We start from the raw sequence: 27,984 nt of genomic DNA on the forward strand, positions 1-27,984 counted from the left end.
GACACAACTTTTTCCTCACCAGTCACCAGTAGTGCAACCGAAGACATCACTTCAGAGTCCACTGATGCCAGCACCGTCTCAGCTTTTACAAGTGTGGCACCAGAGGACACAACTTTTTCCTCACCAGTCACCAGCAGCGCAACTGAAGACATCACCTCAGAGTCCACTGATGCCAGCACCATCTCAGCTTTCACAAGCGTGGCACCAGAGGACACAACTTTTTCCTCACCAGTCACCAGTAGTGCAACCGAAGACATCACTTCAGAGTCCACTGATGCCAGCACCATCTCAGCTTTCACAAGTGTGGCACCAGAGGACACAACTTTTTCCTCACCAGTCACCAGCAGCGCAACTGAAGACATCACCTCAGAGTCCACTGATGCCAGCACCGTCTCAGCTTTCACAAGCGTGGCACCAGAGGACACAACTTTCTCCTCACCTGACACACAAAGCACAACTGAATTCATCACCTCAGAGTCCACAGATGTCAGCACCATCTCAGCTTTCACAAGCGTGGCACCAGAGGACACAACTTTCTCCTCACCTGACACACAAAGCACAACTGAATTCATCACCTCAGAGTCCACAGATGCCAGCACCATCTCAGCTTTCACAAGCGTGGCACCAGAGGACACAACTTTCTCCTCACCTGACACACAAAGCACAACTGAATTCATCACCTCAGAGTCCACTGATGCCAGCAGCATCTCAGCTATTACAAGTGTGGCGCCAGAGGACACAACTTTTTCCTCACCATTCACCAGCAGCGCAACTGAGCACGTCACCTCAGAGTCCACTGATGCCAGCACCATCTCACCTTTCACAAGCGTGGCACCAGAGGACACAACTTTTTCCTCACCATTCACCAGCAGCGCAACTGAGCACGTCACCTCAGAGTCCACTGATGCCAGCACCATCTCAGCTTTCACAAGCGTGGCACCAGAGGACACAACTTTTTCCTCACAATTCACCAGCAGCGCAACTGAGAACATCACCTCAGAGTCCACTGATGCCAGCACCGTCTCAGCTTTCACAAGCGTGGCACCAGAGGACACAACCTTTTCCTCACCAGTCACCAGCAGCGCAACCGAAGACATGACCTCAGAGTCCACGGATGCCAGCACCATCTCAGCTTTCACAAGCGTGGCACCAGAGGACACAACTTTTTCCTCACCAGTCACCAGCAGCGCAACTGAGAACGTCACCCCAGAGTACACAGATGCCAGCACCATCTCAGCTTTCACAAGCGTGGCACCAGAGGACACAACTTTTTCCTCACCAGTCACCAGCAGCGCAACCGAAGACATGACCTCAGAGTCCACGGATGCCAGCACCATCTCAGCTTTCACAAGCGTGGCACCAGAGGACACAACTTTCTCCTCACCAGTCACCAGCAGCATAACTGAGAACGTCACCTCAGAGTCCACTGATGCCAGCACCATCTCACCTTTCACAAGTGTGGCACCAGAGGACACAACTTTTTCCTCAGCTATTACAAGCATGGCACCAGAGGATACAACTTTTTCCTCACCAGTCACCAGCAGCGCAACAGAGAACGTCACCTCGGAGTCCTCAACATATATTACCACCACAACAACAATTGTCACCAGTAATTCAACAGTAGTTAGTGACAAGACAACACCAGAAGTTAGTACTATTATTTCTACCACATCTCCTCCTGCAACACCCACGATCCCAGATACCCAGAGCAGCCACACAACTACTCCTCAAGGTAAGAATCACTTTTTCTTTGTGAATACTGTATTTTTAAGAGGGTTGTTTTTGCTCCGTCTCCAAAACTGGAACATCAAGATAGCTTCTGAATTGGGTTGCATGGTCCCAATCCTCTTTGGATTCCAGGTATCAGGCCACTACAGCCATTCAGGCCTCCCTGTTTTTAATGATGCCTCTTCCTTTAATACAGTGTCTACCCAAAGAATGAGTGTGTCCTGAATTTTCTTCCTTTCTTCGGGGGCACATGCACCCTTATCTCCCTCTGTGCAGATCCAATTGGGATTTCTTTCATAATGGGGCAGCCTCATGTAGACATGCCTTTCCCCCACCTTCCTCCACAGAATAATTTTCTTCTTCCTTGTATCCCCCATCGCCAATCTTCAATACGATTTCCTGTCTCGGTGGAGCCAAGTCTGGCCTCAGTCTCCACCTCTGTTATCCCAGGGTCTTGAGTGGAGATACCATAGGTGGGGCTCTTCCGTCCATCTGCTGGCTTTGGAGATCAAAGGTTATGTGCCCACGAGCTTTGTCCCTAGCTCTACCCCAAAGCCAATGTGGGACTTGTGTCATGCTCAGGCAATGAGCACGCTCAACTCAGACATCCTTGAAAGGGGATTGGGAAAATCCATGAAGGAGAAAAGACTATCGATGGCAACTAGTCATGCAAGCTCAACAATTGGATGCAACATGCCTCTTAGTACCAGTTGCAGAACAAAAGATTGCCATAATAATAATAATAATAATAATAATAATAATAATAATAATAATTTATTATTTATACCCTGCTTCCAGCTGAATGCCTGGATTCAAAAAATGTGGTAATTTGAGAGCGCTCAGGAGGGTTTAAAAGAGGCAAAGTTAAACAGCAGTATGGAAACAAACTTGAAAGAGAAGTTGCTGAAGTACAACTTATTACAAAACTGAAAACTATGGAGAGACCTGGTCTGAATAGAGATATTGGATTCTTGTCTCATTACATATGCTGAAGCGATTTTTGGTTATCTGCATACTATCCCTTGCTTCTTCCTGTAGAACTAATTGCGGTCGTTAACAGTCGTCAACAGGTTTACCATACCCATTGAGTCAATCACCCATCTCCTACTACCCTTCTGAGAAAAACCCCTCCCCACCCTCCCACTATATATAAGGGTCTGGTGACTTCTGTTTCAGTGTATCTGAAGATGTGTGCATGCACATTAAACCTTATACCCAGAACAAACTTAGTTTGTCTCTAAGGTGCTACTGGACATTTTAAAAAAAAAAATTATTTATTTCAATAGCAGTATGGTGTGGGGTTGTAGGTTGTTAGATCCTTTTTGATATCCTGTTTAGTTTGCTTACAGTGTTTGCGCCCCCCCCCGCTCCCATCTCCCCTTCTAGCAATGAACAGACCACACACTGTTAAGTACGTTTAAAATGCTTTACGTACAAAATCAAAATGGCTTGATTCGTGCCTGCATGGGTGCAAAACACACACTCTCGTTTCAAACATGTGGTCTGAGCAAGTTCAGACACCCCTGTCCTGATTGGTTACATGGCTGGAAAACAGTGAGGGAAAGGAAGAGAAGCAACTTCACTTCCTCCCTCATGGAGGTGTCTAGGATGAGTCTAGGAGCAGACCTCTCTGGTCTTAACCCCTTCATGCACTAACTAGCCCTCCTGCGTAGTTTGACTGCAATCCCACACACATTCAACTCCCCCATCCTTTAAGCCTGCTTTCCACGACTCGGTGCCCCTCCTGACGTCTTGCACTGCAGCTCTTATCATCCCTGCCCATTGGGCTTGGTAAAGCTGTCTAGGGTTGATGGGAGTTGGAGTCCACCACATATGGAGGGCGCCATGTTGGGGTATACTGATTTAAGCTGTGAGGGGCAGTTCCCCCTGTCATGTTAAGGGATTCTCTTACTTAACTAACATCACTAATGAAGCTTATAGATGGGCTTTCTCCAGAGCCCGCTTTGAGACAATGCCCTCAGCAGTGCTGTACGGCAAATTTACGCGGGCACCAATGCATGTGCGTCTCTGCCCCTGTATGTCTAATAAGGTAGAATCTGTCACTCACATCCTTCTATTCTGCGAATTTTATAGTGAAGAACGAGTTCAACTTATTTTGCCGCTTTTATCAAAATTTATACCCCTACAATATTATTTGGAATCCTCCCCCGAAATTCTACAAAAATACCTTCTGGAAGATTCCTCAAGCTCAATATCATATGAGGTGGCCAAATTTTGCGCTCTAGCAATCAGGAAGTGTAAATCTCTTTTGTTGAATGGCACACTGCGAAGTTCCCTTGTGTAATTTTTTTTTTTTGATGTTGTTGATTTCCTTTTGTTTGACCTTGTGGTGTTCTGTGTCGCTGGCTTTTGCCGTAATAAAATTTGAACTTGAACTTAAGGGATTCTGTTGCGGTGGGTGGGGTTTAAGTAAAAGGTAAAGGTACCCCTGCCCGTACGGGCCAGTCGTGTCCGACTCTGGGGTTGCACGCCCATCTCACTTAAGAGGTCGGGGGCCAGCGCTGTCCAAAGACACTTCCAGGTCACGTGGCCAGCGTGACAAGCTGCATCTGGCGAGCCAACGCAGCACACGGAAACGCCGTTTACCTTCCCGCTGGTAAGCGGTCCCTATTTATCTACTTGCACCCGGGGGTGCTTTTGAAATGCTAGCTTGGCAGGAGCTGGGACCGAGCAACGGGAGCGCACCCCGCCGCGGGGATTCGAACCGCCAACCTGACGATCGGCAAGTCCTAGGCGCTGAGGTTTTACCCACAGCTCCACCCGCGTCCCTGTGGTGGGGTTTACTTCCCAGCATTTCTTCTTTACAGAGATTGCTGCTTCTCTCTTCCAGCAAACGAATGTGAAAATGGAGGAACGTACAATGGTGTTAAGTGTCTGTGCCTTGACAATTTATTCTATGGGCCTCGGTGTGAATTTGCTGCTGATGAGATCGATTCGGCTACATGTAAGTGGAAGCGAGAGCTGCCTGACCCTATTCTTCCAATCTAGTAGAAACTCCTGCCCTGCCCAGTGGCTTTTGTGTTGAGAAAAACCAGGGCATCAGCAAACCCTCCAACACCCCTCAGATGAAAACAGGGACATTTTTCACTCCCTGCCAACTGACCCTCCTCGGCCCCCCATTTTTTTTGCCCCCTCCCCAGAGCATTTTCTATCAGAATAAGGACGAATGCCACAACCACATAGGTAAAGGGAAAGGACCCCTGGATGTTTAACTCCTGTCAAAGGCAGCTGTGAGGTTGCGGCACTCATCTTGCTTTCAGGCCGAGGGAGCCGACGTTTGTCCACAGACAACTTTCTGGCTCATGTGGCCAGCATGACTAAACCACTATTGGCACAACAGGACACCATGACAGGTAACAGGAGAGGATGTATTGATTAATATTATCCTTTCTAACTCGCGCCATGTGCATTTCCCCTTTGCACAGCAAGAAGCTGGTTGCATACTCATGTGAGTCTCTTAAGATAATAAGCAATTCAATCTGGCTTGCCCAGATTGAAATACGTTCTATTATTCCTGGTAAGACTCCTTTGATCCCTCTTGAGAGCCAGTGTGGTGTAGTGGTTAAGAGCGGTAGACTCGTAATCTGGGGAACCGGGTTCGCTTCTCCGCTCCTCCACATGCAGCTGCTGGGTGACCTTGGGCCAGTCACATTTCTTTGAAGTCTCTCAGCCCCACTCCCCTCACATGAGTTTTTGTTGTGGGGGAGGAAGGGAAAGGAGAATGTTAGCCACTTTGAGACTCCTGAAGGGGAGTGAAAGGCGGGATATCAAATCCAAACTCTTCTTCTCTTCTTCTTCTTAAAGAATAAAGACACAATAGTCTTATTCATAAGTAACAAAAAGTAGTTTTACTCATGATCACAGTGTGATCCCTGAAGGCAGGCTTTAGGCTTAAAGTTACAAATATGTACAAACAGGTCTACCCCATATGGGAGATAACCTGCAGTCCAGGTGAAGCAGGAAGGAAGCAGGACAAAAAATAAGAGAGGTGGCTATGTGACTTGGTCGTTTACCAGGTCTGAAAAGGTCACGCCCACCTAACTAGTCACATGCAAAAGGAAGGATGCTCGAGCCAGGTGTAACAGGAAGTTCAACTGGCTGGTCCAACATTCCCCACACATGTTCACTCTAGGCAAACAGGAAATGTTGTACTTGACTGCTCCAGAGGATTACATCCCACAAGTTACACAGACCTTGTCTTCAGCAGTTTAAGTAGAAATAATATTTTTTTTTAAAAAAAAAAAATCAAAGCTGTTGGCTGGTGTGAAGAACCTTCTGCTCTTGCTACCGGCACAGGGACTGGCTTTCAAGGTTTGACAGCTACTTTGCTGGAAAGCTCCTGGTCCCTGCTGCTAATATGGGTCTCTCTCTCTCTTTCTCTCTGCTTTAGTAAACGTGCCCGTGGAATTTGCTGCCAAGGTGAAGATCACCAACAGGGAGTACGAAAAGGAATACGACGACACAAACTCAGTGCAGTTTAAAAATCTGGAGGCAGAATTTAAGAAGGAGGTAACCATGAGTCGTTAGCTCACCCTAGCACATCTTCTCTTGCCACTCCCACCTGAAAAGGTCTTTCTTTCTTTATGAAGATATTTCTGTTTCATGCCTTTGTTTATTAAGATATTCTGTGTTTCCCCCACCCCCACCCCCAACATTATAGATGGGACAAATCTACAAGAATGTGGACGGATACCGTGATGTGATGATACTGAGTGTGAAGTGAGTACCTGAGGCAGAGGCCAGCTTGCAAGAGATATATAGTTGTTGTTGTTTAGTCATTTAGTCTTGTCCGACTCTTTGTGACCCCCTGGACCAGAGCAGACCAGGCCCTCCTGTCTTCCACTGCCTCCTGCAGTTTGGTCAAACTCATGCTGGTAGCTTTGAGAACACTATCCAACCATCTAGTCCTCTGTCGTCTCCTTCTCCTTGTGCCCTCCATCTTTCCCAGCATCAGGGTCTTTTCCAGGGAGTCTTCTCTTCTCATGAGCTGGCCAAAGTATTGGAGCCTCAGCTTCAGGATCTGTCCTTCCAGTGAGCGCTCAGGGCTGATTTCCTTCAGAATGGAAAGGTTTGATCTTCTTGCAGTCCTTGGGACTCTCAAGAGTTTCCTCCAGCACCATAATTCAAAAGCATCAATTCTTCGGCGATCAGCCTTCTTTATGGTCCAGCTCTCACTTCCATACGTCACTACTGGGAAAACCATAGCTTTAACTATACGGACCTTTGTTGGCAAGGTGATGTCTCTACTTTTTTAGATGCTGTCTAGGTTTGTCATTGCTTTTTCCCCAAGAAGCAGGTGTCTTTTAATTTCGTGGCTGCTGTCACCATCTGCAGTGATCATGGAGCCCAAGAAAGTAAACTCTCTCATAGTACAGTTCCCCAATGGCCTAGTGAACCCACCAGGGACAGAGTAAGGTCTGCCCTTATTTCCACTCACCCAGAGCAGAGTTCAGGATCACGGAGGAATGCCCCATTCACTGAATAGTAATGTTCACAGTACAGATACCCAACCAAGAATGCTGAGGACTAGTTGCATAAATAGAACAGATTACCAGTCTGCAATCACCATGCCAGCTGGGCCAGTTTTATAGAGATCTGAGCGCAGGGCTGGATTAACGGTTAAGCGAAATAAGCCTGAGCTTAGGGCACCGAGGCCCTGCGGAAATTTTTCATTGCCACATTTTTTAACATTCAGTCGCTTAGCTGAGCTTTCATTTTCTCGGCTGAAGTATACTAAAAATCCCAACAGAGCAGCTATGCAGCAAGGCAGGCTGGATTAGGGCTGCCATACGTCCAGAAAATACAGGACATCGCCAGGATTTAGCACCCGAAAAAGGTGTTCGGGCGGAATTTACAATTTCCGTTGTAAATGTCTGGGTAAACATGAACGTATGGCAACCCGAGCTGAAAGTGGGTTTTCTTTGCCAATTTTTTCCCTAAAGCAGTCTTTTTGCGCTCTCTCAGAGAACCGTTCATTGATTTATCTCCCTCCCTCTCTAATGTGGAAGCGGTGCTAAGTCAGCAGGGCGCAGGATGCGAGAGGGCGCTTTGCTCATGCTGGAAACTTTGTGAATTCTCTCCGCGCCCTTCGGTTCCCAGCTAAGCGGATCCTCTGCTCGGGCAGGATGCGGCCAAGGCGGGTCCGCCCTGTGTGTTTGTGTGCTGTTTGTGTGTTTGTGTGCGTCTCCACCTCCATCGTTCTGCCCGGACACTGAGGTCCAGCGCCAAGGGCCTTCTGGCGGTTCCCTCGCTGCGAGAAGTGAAGTTACAGGGAACCAGGCAGAGGGCCTTCTCGGTAGTGGCATCCGCCCTGTGGAACGCCCTCCCGTCAGATGTCAAAGAGAAAAATAACTACCAAACTTTTGGAAGACATCTGAAGGCAGCCCTGTTTAAGGAAGTTTTTAATGTTTAATAGGTTGTTTGTATTTTAGTGTTTTGTTGGAAGCCACCCAGAGTGGCCGGGGAAACCCAGCCAGATGGGCGGGGTATAAATAAATTATTATTATTATTATTATTATTATTATTATTATTATTATTATTATTATTTGTGGGCGTGTGCAAGGGTAGGAGAGGGACTGTCATCACTGCCCGATCCAAGCCCCCCAGGACAAAAACAGTAGCAGCCTTTCTCTCTCTGGCTTCTCTCTTTCTCTCTCCCCCCTCATTTTCCATCCTACGATCCCTTTCTCCCCACCATTTTGCCCCCTTTGGCGGGGGGCCCTCCAGAAAATGAGGATATATTTGGCTCAGGGAGACCCTCCTTCCTCCAACTAGGACTTGTTGATTTAATTCTCTCCCCCCCCCCATCCCTGCTTTACCCACATCTTGCTGGGCTCCCTGACTCCACCCGCCCCATGGGTTCTCCTCTTGATGAGATTTCTGATGCTTAAAGGTAAAGGTAAAGGGACCTCTGACCCTTAGGTCTTACCAATCAGAAGGTCGACGGTTTGAATCCCCTGTTCCTGCCAACCTAGCAGTTTGAAAGCACGTCAAAGTGCAAGTAGATAAATAGGTACTGTTCCAGCAGGAAGGTAAATGGCATCTCTGTGCGCTGCTCTGGTTCGCCAGAAACAGCTTAGTCATGCTGGCCACATGACCCGAAAGCTGTATGCCGGCTCCCTCGGCCAATAAAGCGAGATGAGCGCCACAACCCCAGAGTTGGCCACGACTGGACCTAATGGTCAGGGGTCCCTTTACCTTTACTCTGCCAACTGTGCTATTATTGTACAGTGGTACCTCGGGTTAAGTACTTAATTCGTTCTGGAGGTCCGTTCTTAACCTGAAACTGTTCTTAACCTGAAGCACCACTTTAGCTAATGGGGCCTCCTGCTGCCACCGTGCTCCCAGAGCACGATTTCTGTTCTCATCCTGAAGCAAAGTTCCTCACCTGAAGCACTATTTCTGGGTTTGTGGAGTCTGTAACCTGAAGCGTATGTAACCCGAGGTACCACTGTACTATTTTATTTACACTGGATACACAGTCTGTTTGAACAAAAAGAAGCAGCCCCCCCCTTCTTATTATCAAACCACAAAATGGTGGCTCAGCATCTGAGATGTTGTACTCCCTCCACTGTTGTTTTAGCAATGGCAGCATCGATGTGAACTTCACGATCATCATGGAAATCAATATGCCGAACAACGTCAGTGCTATCGATAGAGAGATCGTCAACCGGACACAGGAGCTCGTGAAGCAGTTGGAACACGCCAGTGCCAGGAACTGTAGCCAGCAGGACAAAGGTAAGTTCTGAAGAACAGAGTTCCAGTTTTAATATTGCTTCCCTCCTCTGAGCAAAGTTCCAGGGACCTAGCTAGAAAGTTTGGTTTCATTAGCATCAAATAACACCAGAGACTTATGGTCCCTTTATGAACAAATATTCTGATATGTATATATTTTTGGCCTCTGGGAACTGATACACAGTGACATATCTCTTGGTTACATCAAGAAAGAACTATTCACTGTTGGAGAGAGAAGGTTTGGGAAGAGATTCTTGATCTTTCCTAGCAGAGTTAGCACTATGGTTGATTGCTATGTGAAAACTTGGGTGGATTTTACATCTGCCCTCATCTACCTTTGAACAAACGTTTCCAGTGAAAGTACTTAGGCTAGAATAAATCACAGACACCTAGCTGATCAGTGAAGTTTTTACTTACAGAGTCCCAGTAGTTCCAGTAAACAAGTCTCATCCATCGGCAGTAAAAGTAATGAATAAGAAAGGTTCCAAACGATTTAAAAAAGCAAAGAACTTGGCCTCATTACAAAAAATATAATGCAGTCTTTGTGTTAGCAAAGACACACAGGCTGTGTAAATCTCCAAGCTAGGGAGATTTACCCATGTGTGTGTTTTGTTGAGCTGGTTTGAGGTTTGCTCCAATTTAGCACTAGAAAGCGGACAGGCTTTTCCCTGGGAAAGGACCGGGGCAATAGGAAAACTGCTCAGACCTGTGCATTTGGTGTAGAAAGGTAAAGGTACCCCTGACCATTAGGTCCAGTCGTGACTGACACTGGGGTTGTGGCGCTCATCTTGCTTTATTGGCCGAGGGAGCCGGTGTACAGCTTCTGGGTCGTGTGGCCAGCATGACTAAGCCGCTTCTGGTGAACCAGAACAGCGCAAGGAAATGTCGTTTACCTTCCCGCCGGAGCGGTACCTACTTATCTACTTGCACTTTGACGTGCTTTGGAACTGCTAGGTTGGCAGGAGCAGGGACCGAGCAACGGGAGCTCACCCCATCGCGGGGATTCGAACCGCCAACCTTCTGATCGGCAAGTCCTAGGCTCTGTGGTTTAACCCACAGAAAAGGTAAAGGTAAGGGCACCCCTGCCAGTACGGGGCAGTCGTGACCGACTCTGGGGTTGCGCGCCCATCTCGCTTAAGAGGCCGGGGGCCAGCGCTGTCCAAAGACACTTCCGGGTCACGTGGACAGCGTGATGAAGCTGCTCTGGCAAACCGGCACCAGCGCAGCACACGGAAACGCCGTTTACCTTCCCGCTATAAAGCGGTACCTATTTATCTACTTGCACTTAAGGGTGCTTTCGAATTGCTAGGTGGGCAGGAGCTGGGACCGAACGACGGGAGCTCACCCCGCCGCAGAGATTCGAACCGCAGACCATACGATCGGCAAGTCCTAGGCACTGAGGTTTTACCCACAGCGCCACCCGCGTCCCAACCCACAGAAAGTGTTGATTAAATGGAAAACTGCTTGGAGCCATGTTTTCTAGGCAAGCGACAAGCAGAGGTGTGGACGAGTCCTGTCTTTGTGACACACATTAGATAGTTTATGATGTGCAGGGTAATAATAATAATAATAATAATAATAATAATAATAATAATAATCTGGAACTGAACAACACAATCTTCTCCTTCTTGTTCCAGACTACTGTTTCCGTGTTTTAGAGTCCCCCGCTCTGGTTAGAAATTTTTCGGCAGAAGGTGAGTACTAGATATGGGAATGGGAGGGAGAAGGGAGAGTGTTGGGTTGAAATGAACGAGAGACGAGTGGTGGGTGTCATATGGGAGGCATCTCCCGAGCATGTCTCGGGGAGTCTCTTTTATTGAATATTACAGCATTGCCACATATGTGCTTGTTGCTGATTGGTCAACACAAGTACAAAGCAAAGGTTGCACACAGGGATCAATCATCAGTAGATTAAAGGCTGGGAAAGGGAACACAGAACTAGACAGGCATGGAAACCTCCTTATTAAACTATAACTAGTGATTGATATAGCAAGACTTAAACTATTACTAGTGGTTAATATATAGTATTCACCCGTAGATGTGGTCAACCAAGCACTAAGAACAGGTCAGGATGCAATGTCTCATGAACTCATGGGGAACTGAACATTCTAGGGTGATGTGCAGAAGCAAAACTTTCCTTCAGGAGAGTCTCTTCAAGTCCCCTTATGTTGCATTCGCAGTATTGTCCCCATAGCTGAGGGAGTGGGGAACCTTGGGCTGCAGGGTCAAATGTCTCAGGCCTCTCTTTCTGGACATTGGGACTCTCGCCCAAGCCACAGCCACACCCCTCAAGAAATAGCCCTCACAAGCCCAGATTCAAGTGTTCCTTCAGTGCTTTCGTCTGGCTACGATGTGATAATACCATTTGCTTTCCTGGACGGAGAGGTGCAGGCCGTGCGCATATAGAGAAACCTCTGTCCTTTGCCTGGCTGGAATGTGGCTTCCCCATTCAAGGGCAACAATCACATCTATGGCTTCTTTTTCTTTCTTTCTTTTTATTATTATTTTATTCTGACAAAGTAATAATCATAAATAAATAAGAACAAAAATGCGCACACCGCCACTGAGACCATTCCATTGCAACTATCCAACCTCCCAAAATTTCAACACCTCTTGCGATGGTTTGACCCCTTTCCGTTTGAACAGTACAAATTCTACAAGCTCCTTGCATATCTCCTCAAAATCATTTGTCCTGCAAATTCCTAATAACAATAACAATAACAACAACAATAATAAATTTATTTATACCCCACCCTCCCCGGCCAGAGCCAGGCTCAGGGCGGCTAACACCAGTAAAATTACAGTAGAATCATAACGGGGGCGGGGCGGGGGGAGGGACTCAATTTAAAATACAGGTTAAAATGCAATTTAAAATGCAGCCTCATTTTAAAAGTAGCTCACAGATCAAAACCATAAGGGGAGGGAAAACATAAGGGTCAGACTGAGTCCAAACCAAAGGCCAGGCGGAACAGCTCTGTCTTGCAGGCCCTGCGGAAAGTTGTCAAGTCCCGCAGGGCCCTGGTCTCTTGTGACAGAGCGTTCCACCAAGTCAGGGCCAGTACTGAAAAGGCCCTGGCCCTAGTTGAGACCAATCTAACCACCTTGCGACCTGGGACCTCCAAAATGTTGTCATTTGTGGACCTTAAGCTCTTCCACGGGACATACCAGCTCTTACCTTAATGGCAGGTGTTAATTTGTCACTGATAGCTATATCCCACACCTCTTTATACTATTCTTCCATTTTATATTCTGCTTGCCCCTTCTACTTCCTAGCTATCATAATTCGTGCAGCTGTCAATAAGTTTGTGAGCAAGTCCTTTCTACCCTGCGAACTTTCCACCCCGGCGTAAATTGATAATAATGCAACCTCTGGACTTTCGGTCAGCTTTAACCCAGTGATTTCTGTTATCTCCTCAAACACCCTTTGCCAGAAAAATTGTACATATTTACACCCCCACCTCATGCTGGCTTCCTGGCATCCCCTCCAACGTAACACAAAATATTCCTTGTTTATTTGATTTAATCTGACTGGTGTTAAATACCACCTCCAAACTAATTTCTAATAATTTTCTTTTATTATTATATCTATGGCTTCGCCAATTTTTGCTTCAGGCCCCGCCGGCTACTGTCATGCAGCCTTCAGAATGTTTCCCACAAGGCAGTGCAGCCCTTGGAACACTGAAAAGTGTCTCCTCCGTCTGCCATCGCCTGTCCATTCAGAGCAGACACAGCCGTGTCTAAACCAGTTGTCCTCAGAAAATGCCAATGGAAGCAGGTAGCCTGCCCTGCCAAATAGAATGCATTTTGTCACCTGTTGTTGTTTAGTCGTGTCCGACTCTTCGTGACCCCATGGACCAGAGCACGCCAGGCAGTCCTGTCTTCCACTGCCTCCCGCAGTTTGGTCAAACTCATGCTGGTAGCTTCAAGAACACTGCCCAACCGTCTCGTTCTCTGTCGTCCCCTTCTCCTTGTGCCCTCCATCTTTCCCAACATCAGGGTCTTTTCCAGGGAGTCTTCTCTTCTCATGAGGTGGCCAAAGTATTGGAGCCTCAACTTCAGGATCTGTCCTTCCAGGGAGCACTCAGGGCTGATTTCCCTGGTGCTACTCAGCTTCAAAAAACAAAACAAAACAAAAAAGTGTCCCAGATTCATTGAAAAAAATCTGAGATGCAAAGAGGGAGGTGATGATGGACATGACAATGTCACCAGCATCAAGTACCGTATTGGCCTGAATATAAGCCTGACTTCTCCCCCAAATTCCGACCTTGAAAAGTTAAAGTGTGGCTTATATTCGCGACCTTATGGTATGCAGCCAGGATCTGGGGGGGGGGGGGGGCAAAGCAGTGCCCACCCAGCGTGTAGTCCCCCCTCCTCTTCCCCAAGTCCAGGAAGGGAGAGAGTGAGGAAGGGGAAGAGCCCCCTGGCCAGTAGGCAGCCAGGAACAGCAAGGAATGGAGCGACTTATATTCGGGAATTTTTTCTTTTTCTTTTTTTTTATTATTTTTCAATTTTAAAAAATTGATTTTCCACCTTTATAACAGACATAACATGTAAAAACACACAAAAGAAAATACTAAAAAGAAACAAGAAACAAGAATATACACTCATAATGCTTCTGAAACCCAATTTAAATTTCATTGTTAACTGACTTCCTCAAATTCTCCCTAACTGAATTTCATTGTATCACCTTGTAACAGCTCTCCAATATCCTCTTTCTAATAAAATTAACTCCTTCAATTTACTATTTTCTTCTCTATTCATAATAATGAAATCCATAATGTATTACAGTTCATTCTTACTCTAATCCTAAGCCTATTTGATACTTTCAAGTAATTATCTTATGTTACAATATTTAGCTAAATAGTCTTTAAATTTCTTCCAATCTTCTTGATATTCCTCTACTTTCTTCCAGTCAGGTCGGCCAGCTCCAAAAAGTCTAACATCTTCATCTGCCATTCTTCTACTGTTGGTAGTTCTTGAGATTTTCAATTTTTAGCTAGTAGCAGTCCTGCTGCTGTAAGGTAAAGGGTAAAGGGACCCCTGACCATTAGGTCCAGTCATGACCGACTCTGGGGTTGAGGTGCTCATCTCGCTTTATTGGCCAAGGGAGCCGGTGTACAGCTTCTGGGTCATGTGGCCAGCATGACTAAGCTGCTTCTGGTGAACCAGAGCAGCGAATGGAAACGCCGTTTACCTTCCTGCCGGAGCGGTACCTATTTATCTACTTGCACTTTGAGGTTCTTTCAAACTGCTAGGTTGGCAGGAGCAGGGACCGAGCAATGGGAGCTCACTCCGTCACGGGGATTCGAACTGCCAACCTTCCAATCGGCAAGTCCTAGGCTCTGTGGTCTTTTGGGGGCAGTTCCAGTCCTATTATTCCAAGTAGAAAGGCTTCTGGTTTTTTAATAAATGTATTTTTCAACATTTTTTCCAGCTCATTATAAATCTTTTCCCATAAGTCTTTCACCTTAGGACACGTCCACCACATATGATAAAAAGTACCTTCTTTTTCTTTACACTTCCAGCATAAATTATCATTTATGTGGTAGATCTTTGCTAATTTAATTTTTTTTTTCTCCCCCCTCCTCCAATTTTAAAGGTGCGACTTATATTCGGGTGCAGCTTATATTCAGGCCAATACAGTATCCCATCCCTGAGACTGGATGTGATTGACAAACCCTTGCTCCATTTATCTCTCTGCTTTTTAAGATTTCCATGAGTGCCAGTACTCTGATTGGTCTGGGTTATTCCACCAGGAAATCTCTCATTTAGGCACTGAATGTAGACTTGCTAAGTTTCAGCAAACTGACTCGTTAAGCCCCTTTGCTTTGACTTGCACCAAACGACCAGATTTCTTCCTTTTTTGTCTTTCCCAGATTATTGCAAAAATATCGTCAAGCCTCAATATGCAGCCTACTATTACGCCGATATGTCCACGGGAACATTGCGCTGTATTACCAACTGCACCAAGGGCACAAAGACCTCCTGGAACTGCCACTATGGAGAGTGTCGCGTTCGTGAAACAGGCCCTGAGTGCTTGTAAGTGGACAGGCGGCGGGGGCGTAGCAGAAACCCCCCCCCCAGCTCCAGGCTCTTCAGCCTGAAAGCTTGAAATAATGACCCCTATACCTGTGTGCACTCACACACACACACACACACACCGTTTCCCCCTCACATGTCCTGCAAAAGTTCTCGTTAGCACGTTGTTAACAAAATGTAAACATAGCAAAATTTGCACACACCAACTGGCAGAGAAAGTGGGGGGGGGCGGGGGGCATGGTCCGCCCTGGGTGTCATCCCTGAGGGGGAGTGACATCGCCACGCCGCCCCCCTGGGACGCTTGCCACGGGCAGCACCCTTGTGGGATGATTATTGCTGGCTCCAGGCGGCGCCCGCAAGACACTAGCCACGCCTTTGCACACACCTAAATCAGAATGAGATATGCATATCAATAGATTTTATCCAGAGATTTTGCAAATGAGCATGGGGAAGTTAGCAACAAGGATTCCTTTGATGGGCTTTCTGAAAAACCCTTTGTCTGAGATGCTACCTCTGCCTTGGCAAAGATAGTATATTGTCACGTCAGCAATTCCCTCAATGTTGAAAACCAGCTGTTATAGGAAAAACCTGCTCCTTTTCCCATATGGCAGGCTTCCTCAACCTCGGTCCTCCTGATGTTTTTGGCCTACAACTCCCATGATCCCTAGATAGCAGGACCAGTGGTCAGGGATGATGGGAATTGTAGTCTCAAAACATCTGGAGGGCTGAGTTTGAGGAAGCCTGCCTTATGAGGTATCAAGAGCCCATATAGAGTCCTTGAGTAGGTTCCTTATCGGTAGGAGAAAATAACGGAGGCCAACCAGAGAATATTGAGAAGCAAAGCAGCTAGTAAGCCTGATCTTTATTAAACTATTGCAACGGGTCCCCCCTTACCACACAGAGGAGGAGGAACCCAGAACAATGGTGTGCAAGCCCTTATGTAGATTTTTGAAATTGCCCACCCTGTAGCTCAAGACTACCCCCCAAAACATCATACATACATCACAGAAGGTGGTGGGTCTACAGCAGAAATCCTGTTTGCCAGGATACCTGATAATGGTCACTGATTGCTTTACCTGGGCAGCCTGGCCATTCTTTGGTGATGGTTAATACTCCAGTTCCTGAGTCCCAGGTCACAGGCTCACCCTATTCATACACAAATATGCCCTTAAGACAGGATTTCCCCCCTCCCCTTCTCAGTCGTCAACAGCTCCACCCCCGCTTACGGTGGCTGCCTAGGGCCAATTGTCTCTTAGCTCTCTGCTCTCCTACTTTCAACGCTTGCTGGGTTTTGGGAGAAGTGGGGTCTGGAACGCTCTCTAGTGATAACGTGTCCGCCAGCTGTTTCTGCTCTGCTTCTTCCATTATTTCTCAGCTTTGCCCCTCTTCTGTATCTGAGCTGTGACCCCCTGCAAACCACTGTTGTAAATCTATACTATCTCCCTCTTCTCTGGAAGGTTCAGGCTGAGAAGGCATTATCCACCATTCCTTCCCCTCCTCTGCTCAGTCCCTGACAATTATTGTGAAAATAAGAAATATTTTTTTGAGGGTGCCAAATTCTGTCCTTGCTCAGGACACCGTATTGCCAAAGTCCAGCCCTGTATTCTGCCTTCACTTCTCTTTCTCGTTCTCGTGGGCATCAGTCCTGCTGCGACTTCCGTCTTCCTGAGTTATTTTCACCCTGATATAATGCAAGTAAGAGAATGCATGTGCATTGGGACATTGCGTGGCGAGTTCTCACCTCCCCCAGTAGAAATAAAGACATGTGACACCATTGATTAAGGTTAATGGGCTAAAACTGGCCACAACTTTATCGGCTACAGGTAAAGAGTGGTATTGGCTTAGGCATTGGTCCTATCCGACTATCCGGCTTCAGCATGTTTGCTTGAAGACTGGAAAGGGTTAACACCAGCAGAGGGAGCCCTGCTGATGCACATCGACTAGGTACTCCCCCGGGGTCACCGTTTGGGGGCGCACTTTAGGCCCTGGCCTCCATAGGCTTCGGACGAGGCCACGCCCCCCGGAATCCTTTACCGGACTACCCTTAAATATTTGGGGGAGGTGATGGCGCTCCTCCCCCCAACACATCTAAATAACAATACCCCTACCAATGCCTAACCGCCACTCGAGCGAAGCTCGCTGCCAGTACCCTCAAACCTGCAACCAATCCCTAATCCTAGCAAATACAGTGGTGCCCCGCAAGACGAATGCCTCGCAAGACGGAAAACTCGCTAGACGAAAGAGTTTTCCGTTTTGGAGGTGCTTCACAAAACGAATTTCCTATGGGCTTGCTTCACAAGACGAAAATGTCTTGCGAGTTCCTGCGGGGTTTTTTTCCCTCCCCCCCCCTTTTTCTAAGCCGCTAAGCCGCTTATCTGCTTATCCGCTAAACCGATAAGCCGCTAAAAGCCGCTAATAGCGCTAATCCGCTAAGCCGTCAATGGGCTTGTTTCGCAAGACGAAAAAACCGCTAGACCAAGAGACTCGCGGAATGGATTCTTTTCGTCTTGCGAGGCACCACTGTATGTCATTCAACCAAACATCATTTCCCTCATTGGAAAGATTCACGCCATCCTCACGGTAGAGGGCCTCCTTACTGAACTGGATGTTGGGGTGGTCAATTACTCGACCCCCCCAGTGCTGCCACTCTATGAGCCACTGCACGTTCCAGGATCTTCCCGGCTTTGTTTACTGCGATAGGGGATCGGCGGTCCCTCCAAGTCTGCCTTTCAAGCAGAGATGACCAAATTAAAATGAAATTTGGGAAGGAAGAACGATGCGTGAAGGGACACCAAACGCTCGCAGATGAAGATGTCAGTGGCCTCAAGAGGGTTGCATGCTAAGGTTTGGGGCATAGCAACATTTCTCATCCCCTCCCCGCCTCTATCTTTTCCCACACAGGTGCAGTGATATGGACAAGTTTTGGTACGCAGGAGATTTTTGCGAGACACGCTTCCAGAAGAGTGAGGTGGGCCTTGGTATTGGGCTCGCCATCTTGTTTGTGACCAGTGCTGTCCTGGCTTTCTTTCTCTTCAGAGCCATGAGGAAGAAATCTAAAGAGAGGTAAGAAACACAAGCGTTCCAATGGAGAACTTGGTTCACTGAGAGAGAGAAAGAATGATGGATGATTCTATCATTCTCGGCTTCTCCCAGTTTATCCCCCACCCTGCCAACTTTTTCAGTTCTTGCCTCATTAGTTTGCATTATATACAGTGGTACCTTGGGTTACATACACTTCAGGTTACAGACGCTTCAGGTTACAGACTCCGCTAACCCAGAAATAGTACCTCGGGTTAAGAACTTTGCTTCAGGATGAGAACAGAAATTGTGCTCTGGCGGCGTGGCAGCAGCAGGAGGCCCCATTAGCTAAAGTGGTGCTTCAGGTTAAGAACAGTTTCAGGTTAAGTACGGACCTCCAGAATGAATTAAGTACTTAACCCGAGGTACCATTGTGTGTATGTATGTATATATATATGGACATGGGGATATATATATATGTCCCCATGTCCATTTTTGCAAGCGAATTCCCCATATATAATGGTTTTTAAAATACAGTATTTTCACCGGGGTGGGGGTGGGGGAGGAAACAGTATTTTCACGAATATAAGCATTTTCGTGCACAATTTTTCACAACACACTTTTTTATGTGCCTGTTTCGGTTCAAGAACCGCATGGCAAAATTCAGAAAATGGTGGGGGGGGGTGTTTCTGAAGGGCTGCTGTGTTTTAGTTCACGTATTGCCCTGCGTCAGTGTGCATTGTTAGGCGACTTCACATTAATACAGTGGTACCTCGGTTTTCGAACGTAATCCATTCCAGAAGACCGTTCAGCTTCCGAAACGTTTGAAAACCGAGGTGCAAAGGACCGTCTGCAATTTCCATTGAGAAAATTGGGGGGGACACCCACACAGGCTAAGCCGTTTGACTTCTGAGGCGCATTCGAAAACGGAAGCAATTACAGTGGTGCCCCGCAAGACGAATGCCTCGCAAGACGGAAAACTCGTTAGACGAAAGAGTTTTCCCTTTTGGAGGTGCTTCACAAAACGAATTTCCTATGGGCTTGCTTCGCAAGACGAAAATGTCTTGCGAGTTCCTGCGGGTTCTCCCCCCCTTTCCCCCCTTTTTCTAAGCCGCTAAGCCGCTTATCCGCTAAGCCAATAAGCCGCTAAAAGCCGCTAAACCGCTAATAGCGCTAATCCGCTAAGCCGTCAATGGGCTTGCTTCGCAAGACGAAAAAACCGCTAGACGAAGAGAATCGCGGAACGGATTCTTTTCGTCTTGCGAGACACCACTGTACTTCCAGGTTTTCGGCTTCTAAGACTCTAGAAAACCGAGATACCATTGTATGTGAACTGAACAAAGTTTTCTCTCAAGTTAGAAAAGGCCCAGGTTGTCCTCGGATCTCTGAGAGGGACATGCAGGAACATTAACAGGGCTATATTTCTGGGTTGTGTAAATGGGGGTGCAGATAGAAAGAATTGAAAAATTGGACTTCTGAGGCTGTTGCGGGAATTTATGTCTAGGTTGGGGGGGGGTGTGCCCCTCCAGCAGATATCATGCACATGCACACTGCCAAAACCAGCACAATCACTTTTGTGACTTTTGTGATTTGTCCCCACGAAACACTTCATCACAGTTTCTTCCTATCTATTCAAAGGGCCTTTGCGGCACGATACCAAATGTAATAATTCACTGATAAATGTATCTATGTACTGGCTCACTGGGAAAACTTCAGGAATTCATATAGACATGTGAGCTCAGCTACTCAGCAGCCCCTCTGCCTGAGTGATAATCGCTAGCATCCTGATACCTGAGTGCCAGACAGGTATTGTTATTCCAGAAATAACAAACCCAGTTGAAGACAAAAGGGTGTGATTAACTTGGCTGGGAAAGAGGGAAATGTAAATATCTTTTTTGTTACACTTGATGGGTGTTTGGTGGAGGGCAAGGAGAACCATGGGGCAGGGTCCAGGATGCTCAGATTACTGCCACCAGACCTCCCCTTTCATGATGTATGAGTGATGTAGTTTGGGGGGGGTGTAACATGGGGATTAGGACGCAGGTGGCGCTGTGGGTTAAAGCCTCAGCGCCTAGGACTTGCTGATCGAAAGGTCAGCGGTTCGAATCCCTGCGGCGGGGTGCGCTCCCGCTGCTCGGTCCCAGCGCCTGCCAACCTAGCAGTTCGAAAGCACCTCCGGGTGCAAGTAGATAAATAGGGACCGCTTACCAGCGGGAAGGTAAACGGTGTTTCCGTGTGCGGCTTTGGCTCGCCAGAGCAGCAATGTCACGCTGGCCACGTGACCCGGAAGTGTCTCCGGACAGCGCTGGCCCCTGGCCTCTTAAGTGAGATGGGCGCACAACCCCAGAGTCTGTCAAGACTGGCCCGTACGGGCAGGGGTACCTTTACCTTTACCTTTAACATGGGGATTAGCAGCTAATAAAAGTTTGGGGGCTCTTTTATTTGGGGCTTCCATCTTGTTCCACCTTGTGGCAAGTGGGAGTCCTGTCGCGACAGTCTTCAATAAAGACCAAGCCTACTGGCTGCTGTTTTGCTCTGGTATTCCTGGCTGGTGTCCTTGTTTTTTGTCCGAGGGAGCCCTCAGATTTCTCTGTTAACAAGGCAGAACATGGAGGGTGTGGTGATGGGGAAGACAGAGGGACAAGGACAGCCCACCCGTTAGGTAGAGTGAGGCTGCTGCCTCAGGCAGCAGAAGCCCTTGAGCTGGCACCCCTACGAGAGGGAGAGAGAGAGAGACAATGTGCAACCTTTTCTAGGAGGCATAATCCTAGGAGTGACCTGTGCATATTGTTCTTGCAGCTTCCTTGACGAAGAGGAGCTCTGGTATGTGGAGGATGAAGAGGAAGAGTGGAAGCCTTCCGCAGGCCTGAGCATCGTGAATAAAGCAGTCTGCGAGGGTGGTAAGGATTCATTATGTTATAAGAAAAACTGCTCCTTTTCCATTATGGGGTATTCCAGAGCCCCCATAGAGTCCTTAAGTGGGTTCCTTATTGGTAGGTGAAGTACAGTGGTGCCCCGCAAGACGAATGCCTTGCAAGACGGAAAACCTGCTAGACGAAAGGGTTTTCCGTTTTGGAGGTGCTTCGCAAAACAAATTTCCTATGGGCTTGCTTCGCAAGACGAAAATGTCTTGCGAGTTCCTGCGGGTTTCTTTCCCTTTTCCCCTCCTTTTTCTATGCCACTTATCTGCTTATCAGCTGATCCGCTAAGCCGCTTATCAGCTGATCCGCTAAGCCGCTTATCAGCTGATCCGCTAAGCCGCTTATCAGCTGATCCGCTAAGCCGCTTATCAGCTGATCCGCTAAGCCGCTTATCAGCTGATCCGCTAAGCCGCTAAGGCGCTAATAGCGCTAATCCGCTAAGCTGCTAATGGGCTTGCTTCGCAAGACGAAAAAACCGCAAGACAAAGAGACTCGCTGAACGGATTCTTTTCGTCTTGCGAGGAACCACTGTACAGTCATACCTCATGCTATGTTTGCTTCAGGTTGTGCGTTTTCAGGTTGCATCCCGGAAGTACCGGAAAGGGTTACTTCTGGGCTTCGCTGCTTGCGCATGCGCAGGCGCACAAAATGACACCGCGCGCATGCGCAGAAGCGGCGAATTGTGACCCGCGCATGCAGACATGCAGTCACAGGTTGCGTTCTTTTCAGGTTGCAAACAGGCCTCCGGAACGGATCCCGTTTGCAACCAGAGGTACCACTGTATATTGAGAAGCAAAGCAGCTAGTAAGCCTGATCTTTATTCAAGGAACTGTTGCAACAGGGTCCCCCACTCGCCACACGCAGGAGAGAGGAGAACCCGGAACAATGCTGTGCAAGCCCTTATATAGTCTCTCGAAACTCCCCAACCTGTAGCTCAAGACCACCCCCCTATATATATATATATATATATCAAGGGACGCAGGTGGCGCTGTGGGTTAAAGCCTCAGCGCCTAGGGCTTGCCGATCGAAAGGTCGGCGGTTCGAATCCCTGCGGCGGGGTGCGCTCCCGCTGCTCGGTCCCAGCGCCTGCCAACCTAGCAGTTCGAAAGCACCTCCGGGTGCAAGTAGATAAATAGGGACCGCTTACCAGCGGGAAGGTAAACGGCGTTTCCGTGTGCGGCTCTGGCTCGCCAGAGCAGCGATGTCACGCTGGCCACGTGACCCGGAAGTGTCTCCGGACAGCGCTGGCCCCTGGCCTCTTAAGTGAGATGGGCGCACAACCCCAGAGTCTGTCAAGACTGGCCCGTACGGGCAGGGGTACCTTTACCTTTACCTATATATACATCACAGAAGGAGGCATATATACATCCACAGAAGGATTTGCAAGCGAAAAGACAACGGGAAGGCTTTCCCCATTTGCCTCCCGTAAAGGTAAAGGTAAAGGAATCCCTGACCATTAGGTCCAGTCGTGGCCAACTCTGGGGTTGCAGCGCTCATCTCACTTTATTGGCCAAGGGAGCCAGCGTACAGCTTCCGGGTCATGTGGCCAGCAGAACCAGAGCAGCGCACGGAAACGCCGTTTACCTTCCCACCGGAGTGGTACCTATTTATCTACTTGCACTTTGACGTGCTTTCGAACTGCTAGGTTGGCCGGAGCAGGGACCGAGCAACGGGAGCTCACCCCGTTGCGGGGATTCGAACCGCCAACCTTTTGATCATCAAGCCCTAGGCTCACCCTATTCATACACAGATACGCCCTTAAGACAGGATTTGCGAGCGAAAAGACAATGGGAAGGCTTTCCCCATTTGCCTCCCTTACCTTGGAGTTATATTTGAGGTCATTGGGAGAGAGTCCAAATGGCTTCAGAATTGCTCTCCCATACTATTTCAGACACATGGTTCATATATTTAGATATGTGTGCATTTATGAATATTGATTCTATATTTGAGACCTTAAAATTCTTATAACAATTATGCCATCAGCAAGGCGGTATGTGCAGCGTGATATCTTGTTGGCCACAGGCCAGGACCAGCGGCATAGCGTGAGAGCAGGAAGGAGGGCTGTGGCCACGGGTGCATGATTTTGAGAGGGTGCAAACCATATGGGGCTCCCTGCCCCACTCTGCCTGCCGCCGGGGGCCTTTGGGCCCTAGAGCCTGGCCAGGCCTTGCCACCGCATCCCTGGCCCCCTCGCTGAATGGCTGCCCGGCCAGCGTCAGGGGGATGTAACCGCCAAGGGCCTCGTCGGCCAGCCGGACTCTCTCCTGGGCAGGTGGGCAGGAAGCGCAACATGACCCCATGAACTCTCCACAGAGCCAGTGTGGTGTAGTGGTTAAGAGCGGTAGTCTCGTAATCTGGGGAACCAGTCTCCGCGTCTCTGCTCCTCCACCTGCAGCTGCTTGGGCCAGTCACACTTCTTTGAAGTCTCTCAGCCCCACTCACCTCACAGAGTATTTGTTGTGGGGGAGGAAGGGAAAGGAGAATGTTAGCCACTTTGAGACTCCTTCGGGTAGTGATAAAGCGGGATATCAAATCCAAACTCTTCTTCTTCTTCCATCCCTGTGCCTGCCCAGTGGCATTGGCAGTGATGGCTGGGTTGGCCCGACAGGTTTTGTTCACCCTCCATGCCTCGTCTGCATTCCTAACCGGCATGCACACCCCGGGTGCCGGCAAAGGACGCGACACCACCGGCCAGGACTGTGGCTCAAAACTCTGGTGCAATGCAGACCAAAACGTAGAATCGTAGGGTTCGAAGGATCATCTAGTCCAACCCCCAGGAATCTTTCCCCCAATGTGGGGCTTGAACTCTGTGATTAAGAGTCTCCGTCTCTACCGACTGAGCTATCCCCTTAGGGAGGAAGAAGTGAGAAGCCTCACTGTGTGCACCCAGGAAAGGCTGTGTAAGGGGCGGAAAGGGGCTTTCTGGGTTGTTGTTGTTGTTGTTTAGTCGTTTAGTCGTGTCCGACTCTTCGTGACCCCATGGACCAGAGCACGCCAGGCACTCCTGTCTTCCACTGCCTCCCACAGTTTGGACAGACTCATGTTTGTAGCTTTCTGGGTTACGGCCAATAAATCATTCCAACACTCTTGCTGCTCTTAAATTAAGAAATACTAATACTATGTAGAAGGAGTGTTGTTGCTTTTGTGTGTTACTATGGCATGTATTTTTGTGTTTCTGTATTGTAAACTGCCCTGTGATCCTTGGAAGAAGAGTGGTATACAGTGGTGCCCCGCAAGACGAATGCCTCACAAGACGGAAAACTCGCTAGACGAAAGAGTTTTCCGTTTTGGAGGTGCTTCGCAAAACGAATTTCCTATGGGTTTGCTTCGCAAGACGAAAATGTCTTGCGAGTTCCTGTGGGTTTTTTTCCCTCCCCCCCCCCTTTTTCTAAGCCGCTAAGCCGCTTATCCGCTAAGCCGCTTATCCGCTAAGCCGATAAGTCACTAAAAGCTGCTAAAAGCCGCTAAACCGCTAATAGCACTAATCCGCTAAGCCGTCAATGGGCTTGCTTCGCAAGATGAAAAAACCGCTAGACGAAGAGACTCGCGGAACGGATTCTTTTCGTCTTGCGAGGCACCACTGTACTACTACTACTACTACTACTAATAATAATAATAATAATAATAATAATAATACTCTTTGTTTCTTAGGACTTGAAGACAGAAAACAGGTGTTCAGACCAACTCTTGATGCAGTAGATACTGAAATGCAGGTATGTACAGCTATAGTCTCATCTTGGGCAGATTTTTTTCGGTTATCATTTCCTGAGATCAGTCAACAGATGATGATTGTGTAGACAGCGAAAGCAGGGATGGAGATCTGCGCCATTATGAAACATGAGAGATGTAGTACAGTAATAACCATCGGTCACCATAAGAATCATTGCCAGCACCAGTTACTATTTATTAAATTTCTATTCCGCCCTTCTTCCGAGGATCACCGGTGGGGTGTGTGTTTTAAAATGTAGAAACACAAAAATACATAACATAATAACATAATAACAAACAACAACATACACACACACACCACACACAGTTTAAAAGGCCTGAGCCATTTGAGTCTTTATAGGGCAAAAACAGCACTTTGAATTGGGCTGAGAAACTGATTGGCAGCTGGTTATATGATTGGCAGTCGGTTCTATGCTCAAACCATCTTGGCCCGGTGAGCAACAAGGTCGCTGAAGCTTCGGAACCATCTTCAGAGGCAGCCCTACATATAACACTTTGCAGTAATCCACCCTAAGGGTTACCGGAGCATAGACAACGGAGGTTAAGCTATCCCAGTCCTAATAGGGCACAGCTGGACCACCAGCCGAAGCTGATGGAAGGCCACCTTGGCCACCTGAGCCTCAAGCAACAGCAAAGAATCCAGGAGGACCACTCAAGCTATCTTATTTGCTCCTTCAGAGGGAGAAGGTAACCTCCCATCCATCTGGTCAAGGGAACTGCCCACTGACAGTGCCTCAGTCCTATCTGGATTGAGCTTCAGTTTGTTGGCTCTCATCCAGTCCATTACTGAAGCAAGACAACGGTCTTGTCACCCCCATACAGTGGTACCTCAGGTTAAGTACTTAATTCGTTCTGGAGTTCTGTTCTTAACCTGAGGTACCACTTTAGCTAATGGGGCCTCCCACTAACGCTGTGCCGCCAGAGCACGATTTCTGTTCTCATCCTGAAGCAAAGTTCTTAACCTGAGGTGCTATTTCTGGGTTAGCGGAATCTGTAACCTGAAGCATCTGTAACCCGAGGTGCCACTGTATTACCCTCCCTTAAAATTGCTGAGCCCCTTCTCCATATTAATTAGCAAATGTGACAGTGAAAAGGGGGGATATTTCACTTCAGGGCCGTCTTAAGCATATCCTGCGCCGTGGTGCAAAGATCCCTATGGCGCCCCACCCCCTGTTTCCCAGAGTTGTCAACCTTTTCCCAAGCCTCTGCGGGGATCGCTCTCCTCTTGTGGAGGCCTGGGAAGGAAGCTGCACACCCACCAGCCATATGGTTGACAGGGCACAGCTGGCAGGCGTGCAGGAGGGAAAGGGGAGGCCGCCGGCAAAGCCGCACAGCTCCCCCACTCGCTGGGGCGCCCCTGAGAGGCTGGCGCCCTGGTGCAATGCACCAGTAAACCCAATGGGAACGACCGCTCTGTTTCAGTTCAAATATGCAAGTGATTAGTGTTATGTAGTGAAGTTTCACCCTGGGCCAGCAGGGGGATACTGTATATAGTTTTCACTCAGGTCTGTAGATAGTTTTCACTCAGGTCCACATCAGTTATTTTAGGCGGGAAACGCTGGGCTGTTGTTGCTACAATGTTGACAGCCGGCTGCCTATAAAAGCAGGCCGGCTGAGCTGTTTGCAGTCAGTTCTATTCCAGCTTACAAGAATAAAGAGCTACTTGGAGAAATCGCTGTGCCGTCTGCTATGTCAACCCACAACTTAACAATTAGGTTTTGTTTTTTCTATAAAAATAAATAAATTTACAACCACAATTCTAAACACCAATTTGTTTTTCCCCCCCATCTCCTTTGTTAACAAGCCCTGTTGATTCCACAGATCCAAAATCACAATTTATAAAATTACATAAACTGTATGCATGCCAAAAATTGATAAAAGTATCCTAAATGTGTGTAGCTTCATCGTGCCTCTCCTGTATCCTTTACGTAAACAGTAAGCTTGCCGTCGTGGCAAACTCATGCAACTTTGATTCTCATTCAGCAGTTGTGGTAATTTTATTCTGTCTCTGATATTTTGCAACGATCACAGGCAATATTCACTCTGTTAAATATGCAGCTACTTTCAAAGTCAGGAAGAAGCAGAGTTTCGCGTTTCTTCTAGTTTCAAATGAGCCCTGCTTTTTCATGGACCTCACAACACACTTTATACTTCTTCTCTTTGCAGCTGCAGTTCCAGAAGCCAGAGATAACAACCCAGTGTTGATTCTTACCCTGGGACTCGTTTCGGATAGCTCCCTTCAGGAGCTGAGGTGAATGAAGAAACTTAACACCCAACGGATCACAACTGGAAGCCCACTAACAGAAAGGCGGGTCTGATGGGTGGCAGTGGAGTTCAGCATGCCAGCTTTAAAAAATTCTTCTGAAACTGTTTCCTGGATGAGACTCTCAGCCTATTATAAAGAAGACCACTCTGTTGAAAACAGATCTGTAGAGGAACCAACAAAGAGGTACACATGACTGTTTGCACAAAAAAGAATCCATAAACTGTGCTACAATCCATGGAGGGAAGGAAACATCATGGAGTGGTTCATTCGATATCCCTAAGCAATATATGTTGGAGTCTTCATCTTTAAATTACATCCAGGTGTGGTCAGCCCATTTTTGTGTGTGCCCCCAATACACCCCTCCTAAGTTGCCATTTTAAAAAAAAATACAGGGTGATACAGTTAATACTGATACTGATAATGATACAGTTTCAACGTGCTATAAAAAAAGAAGAATATATCTTACGTCACCTGTAACAGAATTGTAGGGGAATGTTGAAAGTTTTTTTAGAAACAGTCACAGATGTT

At 47.7% G+C, this 27,984-nt stretch overlaps 1 protein-coding gene across 1 annotated transcript; it reads left to right on the forward strand.

Moving 5' to 3' along the window:
* Nucleotides 1–1,095: 1,095 nt before the first annotated feature.
* Nucleotides 1,096–27,851, forward strand: LOC307200797 (mucin-17-like; the record flags this gene model as incomplete). The annotated part of the gene is made up of 11 exons (XM_079949747.1): nt 1,096–1,732; nt 4,580–4,693; nt 6,140–6,258; nt 6,410–6,468; nt 9,332–9,486; nt 11,121–11,177; nt 15,360–15,522; nt 18,424–18,585; nt 21,340–21,440; nt 25,113–25,174; nt 27,357–27,851. 11 exons carry the CDS (start codon nt 1,096–1,098, stop codon nt 27,393–27,395), a joined length of 1,668 nt encoding a protein of 555 aa, XP_079805873.1. The 3' UTR covers nt 27,396–27,851.
* Nucleotides 27,852–27,984: the final 133 nt, after the last annotated feature.

The sequence above is a fragment of the Podarcis cretensis genome, assembly GCF_951804945.1.
Source record: "Podarcis cretensis genome assembly, chromosome: 13".
In the NCBI taxonomy this organism is placed as follows: domain Eukaryota; kingdom Metazoa; phylum Chordata; class Lepidosauria; order Squamata; family Lacertidae; genus Podarcis; species Podarcis cretensis.